Source organism: Schistocerca piceifrons, chromosome 7 (assembly GCF_021461385.2).
Source record: "Schistocerca piceifrons isolate TAMUIC-IGC-003096 chromosome 7, iqSchPice1.1, whole genome shotgun sequence".
In the NCBI taxonomy this organism is placed as follows: domain Eukaryota; kingdom Metazoa; phylum Arthropoda; class Insecta; order Orthoptera; family Acrididae; genus Schistocerca; species Schistocerca piceifrons.
The window spans coordinates 350,803,882-350,809,881 of record NC_060144.1 but is presented as its reverse complement, the minus strand read 5'-3'; the positions used below and the strand labels follow the sequence as shown (position 1 = coordinate 350,809,881).

Here is a 6,000-nt window from a genome sequence, read left to right as displayed (position 1 = left end):
CGGGACAAGCAGTCGAGTAAATAATTAGTAAATCGAAATTAACGTCACAACAAAGCTCCCTGATAAGCCTCAATCTTACCTGCGAACTTGGTTTAGTTGTTTCGATAAATCCATTTAAATTGTGACAGTACGAGCATAAATTTATTGTGTTCCGGAACGCATATTCACTCTGCAGCGGACTGTGCACTGACTTAAAACTTCCGCCAAAGAAGTTTCAACTTATTGTGGTGTTTGAATCAAAATATTTCCGTTGATGAACAGAAATCTTAATTTTTTTTCCTATGTTGCTATTTTATGTATCGTCACTCTGCATTTAATTTCCATCCACAGATTCCAAACATCGTTGATGTCAGAGCTTATACGAATAAGTTTAACAACTGGTTTTCAACAGTTAGTGTATGCGTACCTTTTCTTGGAAATTCTCTCTGGAAACGAAAAAAATGGTAGAAGTCGGACAGTAGTGGGTTTTTTTCTTGGTTAGCAAACAACCAATGAAGCCTCACCCTCGGTTCTTTAAAGAATCGAACTCCCATGTATAAAATGTGTCGTCCAATGATACAATTTTGAATATTGCTGGTAAAATCAGTGCTATAGGTGAACACCGTCTATAAAGTGTGTTGCGAATGCAGTTGGTACTAAAAGAATAAAAAATAAAACCTAATGTCTAATGCAGCAGTTCTACTGCTTTGACATCAGAAATGTAGTAAGGGATAATTTCTTCCCCTTCAACACTGGGGGGGGGGGGGGGGGGGGGAGAGGGGGGGGTGTCAGCGAGAAAAAGTTTCGTAAAGGCTTGGAACTTCCGTGTAAAGCTCGTCGGAATTCGCTAAGTGCTCTCATTCTCAAACATTGTATGAATATAAGCCGGGTAATATTTATGCCTTGAGCTACACCACCTGCAGAAAAATATACAGTTTTCGTCTGTAATACTTAACTTATTCTGTTAAGCCTTTAATAGAAGATTTCAGTTTGTAATGCGTAGATTATGCATTTAAATTTTAAAATCGGTCAATAACTGCATGAAATATCGAAAATCAAATTTTTTGCTGCCCTTGAAGCCGTTAGTTAGGTGACCTGATAATGGTACCGTGCCTCGGGTGAGCTATTTAGCAATGTAGCCACTGTTCCCGATAACACTGTACGATGGGCCGTCATGAGGTCACAATAGTAATGAGGTTTCAATGATCACCTGGAGAAACAAAGCTGAGTAGTTAATTTTATGTGTGTTTTCACGTATATGTCTGCAGTACTGATATAAACTGCAATCTCCTCACCACAGTACCACATACGCCGCCAGAGGAACCATATAGCGTAATGGCGTAGTCAGTTGATGAAGTGCATTTGGGTTGAACATTTTTTTTTGTTCCTTTAGTACCCTATATGGTACTGTACCTCGGAGATATCAATGTGTGCCTGGACTGTAGACACGTACCAGCGAAAAAAATGTAGCTTAATTTTTCGGAGTATGATAAACCCTGATATAGTAGTATTTTGTTACGATATGATTTCAGAGTTATTTCAGTAGCACGTACCTGGGCTTGTCGCATTAGTTTCGATAGAAATGTGAGAAAGGTGGGCGTGCTCCGTACCCTGCAAAAGAACTCTGTCTACGCGGCAGGGATCGCTTAAATCCAGCCCCAGTACCCACCACACGAAGTACCAAGCTACAGTGAACGTTAACTTCATAACGTTCCATCGTTATGACTCATATTTAGCAGTATTATGTACATCTCCCTGGTCTTAAATGAATTACAAAAGAATGTTCATTTAATCCATACATATTATAAAAATGGTTGAACGTGTGTATGTATGTTCCACATCTCCTCCTAAACCACTAGAAAAAATACTTAGTGACTTGCACCAAACTTTACACATAATTTCAAACCTTTACGAAACTTTTCCTCGCTGACGATCCACACAAAATGATGAAAGTCAAACGTTTATCGCTTGTCAAAGACAGCAAAGGACCTGGAAGAGCAGCTGAACGGAATGAACGTGGTCTTGAAAGGGGGATATAAGATGAACATCAACAAAAGCAAAACGAGAATAATGGAATGTAGTCGAATTAAATCGGGCGATGCTGCGGGAATTAGATTAGGAAATGAGACGCTTAAAGTAGTAAATGAGTATTGCTATTTGGGGTGCAAAATAACTGATGATGGTCGAAGTAGAGAGGATATAAAATGTAGACTGGCAACAGCAAGGAAAGCATTCCTGAAGAAGACAAATTTGTTAACATCGAGTACAGATTTAAGTGTCAGTAAGTCGTTTCTGAAAGTATTTGTATGGAGTGTAGCCATGTATGGAAGTAAAACATGGACGATAAATAGTTTAGACAAGAAGAAAATAGAAACTTTCGAAGTATGGCGCTACAGAAGGATGCTGAATATTAGATGGGTAGATCACATAACTAATGAGGAGGTATTGAATAGAATTGGAGAGAAGAGAAATTTGTGGCACAACTTGACTATAAGAAGGGATCGGTTGGTAGGGCATATTCTGAGGCATCAAGGGATCACCAATTTAGTGTTGGAGGGCAGCGTGGAGGATAAAAATCACAGAGGGTGATCAAGAGATGAATACACTAAACAGATTCAGAAGGATGTAGGTTGCAGTAGGTACTGGGAGGAGAAGAACCTTGCACAGGATAGTGTAGCATGGAGAGCTGCATCAAACCAGTCTCTGGACTGAAGACCACAACAACAACAACAACGACAACAAGGAATTTTCGCTGTTCATGTAATTACCGCATAAAGCACGACGATTTAATAATTAATTCTTCACCACTAACTTTACCCGCGACACATTTTGCAGACAGCACTAATGTATACCACTGAAACTACCAGAAAAATTATATCATTGTACCGTACATAGTTCAAGAGATATGATGTTATAAACACTGACATGCGTCGAAAACTGTCGCAGCATGCAAAGAGTTTAATTTTATTACTTCCTTGGTATTAACTCTGTTCGCAACACATTTCGCAGAGAGTATCCTCACATGCTTCTAAATGGTCCTAGGTAAGTATATTATAACACGAATCATAGTTCGGGAGATATGGGGTCATAGACACCGAGATGAGTGAAAAATTGCGGCCTCTTACATGACCATTCAATTTATTACTTCTTTACTATTAACTTTAATCATAACACATTTCGCGGACAGTAGCTACATATACCACTGGATGTAACTGAAAAATTATGTCAATGTAGATCATTGAGCTCGGTGAAAATGAAACTGCAGGGGGAATTTCGCTAGAGGTACAGGTGAAGTATGCGTTCAAATACTTGTAAAATACGTTAAATATGTATGAATTAGATTTGGCGTGTGACGATTTCATCCAAATTTAGTACACATATTAGTTACAATCTGGAATGAAATACTGTAGTGGTAAGAACCCCAGCCTCGTATGGGGCGAGCGTGATAAGGTGGAGAGAGAAGGGGGCAGTGGACAGTGAGCCGTAAGGAGGAGATGGACAAAGGGGAGTGGGAAAAGGACAGGGAAACGAGAGGAGGAGATAGACGGAGAAGGGAAAGAGGAGGAAGGAGACAGACGGAGAGAGGGGGAAGGAGAAGATGGACAACCAGAGGGGGACGAGGAAATGGGCAGAGGAAGGGATGGGGAGGAGATGGACAAAGAGAAGGGTGGAGACAAGGAGGAAGATGGAATTAGAGAGGGAATAAGAGATGGACAGAGATGAGAGGAGGTGGTGGACAGAAGGGGAAGAACGAGATGGACTGCTAAAGATTGGAATAAGTACGTACCCAGGCAATGTTGGGGACTCAGCTAGTCAATTACAAAAATATACACGAAGTTATTGAAATACGCAAATCACTGAGAAAGTAATGTTTATTAAATATATTATAAAACATATATAAAATGGTATTAAAAATACAGGTCACTTGATAACTAAGTGAGAACGTGAAGCACCGTCGGCGAATTGTACAGGAGACAGCTAGAAGCGCCACAACAGACGTTGCGCTACCGCGGCCACAGCCTGAAGTTGACGGCGTTCATTGGCCTCAGGAGAAACTCGCCATTCAGTTTCAGATCCTCCAGCCTGTCCACCGTCTCCACGCGGAAGTTTCGCAGCACGTACGACAGCACCGCCTTCTCCTCCAGGATGGCGAACTTCTGGCCTGCAGATTGCAAAAGACACAATTGTTCACTACAATTTGCATCTGTCACTTCTAGCAGAATGAAAACGTAATGCCTCAGCTGTAGAGTTTAGTAGCGCATGTTCACCGACAAGATACTATAAACTCAGTTTTAAGCTCCAGAAAATATCAAGAGATACGTAACTCTACCCTGCCTTAGGCCTCTATATTCAATGCTGAGAGGGCGTATATTTGAGGTAGCATTTATCTGCGAGTTTCTAGAGTGGTTTTCTCACCGTTATGGGTTTGGTCTTTGCCGAATGCACCTCGTCATCGTAAGCTTTTAACGTGGCCATTTACGTAGCTGCATGTTAGACTAGCATGCGAGGCAAGCACTTTGTATGTGGATGCCTGACCGTCTGTAGTGAAATATGAACTGTTCAAACTGCCAGACTCTTGGCCGTCTTTCAATTGTGGAAGTGTATGTAATCATACCAAGGCACACGTGACCGAGCGTGTGTGTAGCGACAATACGTAAGTTTGAATAATCATACGTCGTAGTGGCACCATGTCGAACAAAGTGAAACCACTCAATTACAAACAGTAGGAGAAGTTTATGTGAGTATGTGGAAGCCAGCCGTGATTCGGGAGCATTGACATAGGCTTTTAATAGTGTTTCCCGCGATTCGCTACTGGCTTTTAATCATCTGCGTTGCGGATGTTAGGAGCTTCAGATACGTTTTTCCACTAATCCGAAATTTTTTGTAACAAGCATATGGCTCTAAATCAAAGAGTTTATTTATGTGATGACAAGTTTTTCGATTCATTAACCACATTTCACATCGGACATCAAGAGTAATCTTTCGTTTCTTTTGCTTATCACAATGGCAAAGCCAAAAGGGACAGCTCGTTGTCGTCCGAGCTTCGCGTATTCGAAGTTCAAACTGATACGTGTACTGGGATACCTTGACTGTGTAGAGGTACATGTTATTTGTGCGTGAATATCTTACGATTATATGTGTGGCTACCTATAACAGTAGTGGGTGTAGCAGTGCCTGTTATCTATTCAAGTAGCCATAAGTGCAGTGCTTTTTTTGTGTCATCAGCCTTCTGACTGGATTGATGTGACCCGCCACGAATTACTTTCCTGTGCCAACCTCTTCATCTCAGAGTAGCACTTGCGAACTATTATTTCATTTATTTGCTGGATGTATTCCAGTCTCTGTCTTCCTCTACAGCTTTTACCCTCTACAGCTTCTTCTAGTACCAGGGAAGCTATTCCGTGATGTCTTAATAGATGTACTACCACTGTGTCCCTTCCTATTATCAGTGTTTTCCACATATTCCTTTCCTCGACGATTCTGCGGAGAACCTCCTCAATGCATACCTTACCAGTCCATCTAATTTTCAACATTCTTCTGTAGCACTACATCTCAAAAGCTTCGATTCATTTCTGCTCCGGTTTTCCGAAAGCCCATATTTCACAACCTGTGTTTGATAGTAGTAGACTTCCTCCGGACACGAATGGCATTTTTACCAATGATAATCCGCTTTTTATGCCCTTCTTGCTCCGTACATCATGGGTTATTTTGTTGCCTAGTTACCAGAACTCCGTAACTTCATCTACTTCGTGACCCTCGATCCTGATGTTAAGTTTCTCGCTGTTCTCATTTCTGCTACTCGTCATTACATCAGTCTTTCTTCGATTTACTCTCAGTACATATTCTGTACTAATGAGACTGTTCATTGCGTTCAGCAGTTCCTGCAATTCTTGTTCACTTTCACTGAGGATAGCAATGTCATCGGCGAATCTTATCATTGACATCCTTTCACCTTGAATTTTAATTTGGTCGTGACCTTTTCTCTTATTTCCGTCATTGGTTCTTCGATGTAAACGTTGA

At 41.0% G+C, this 6,000-nt stretch overlaps 1 protein-coding gene across 1 annotated transcript in view; it reads right to left on the bottom strand.

Moving 5' to 3' along the window:
• Nucleotides 1–3,833: 3,833 nt before the first annotated feature.
• LOC124709115 (cytochrome P450 4C1-like) overlaps nt 3,834–6,000 on the bottom strand; it is an 80,425-nt gene continuing 78,258 nt past the window's right edge. The window contains exon 12 of the mRNA XM_047240770.1: nt 3,834–4,141. Coding sequence (XP_047096726.1) covers nt 3,984–4,141 — 158 coding nt within the window. The 3' untranslated portion in view covers nt 3,834–3,983. The remainder of the gene's footprint in view (nt 4,142–6,000) is intronic.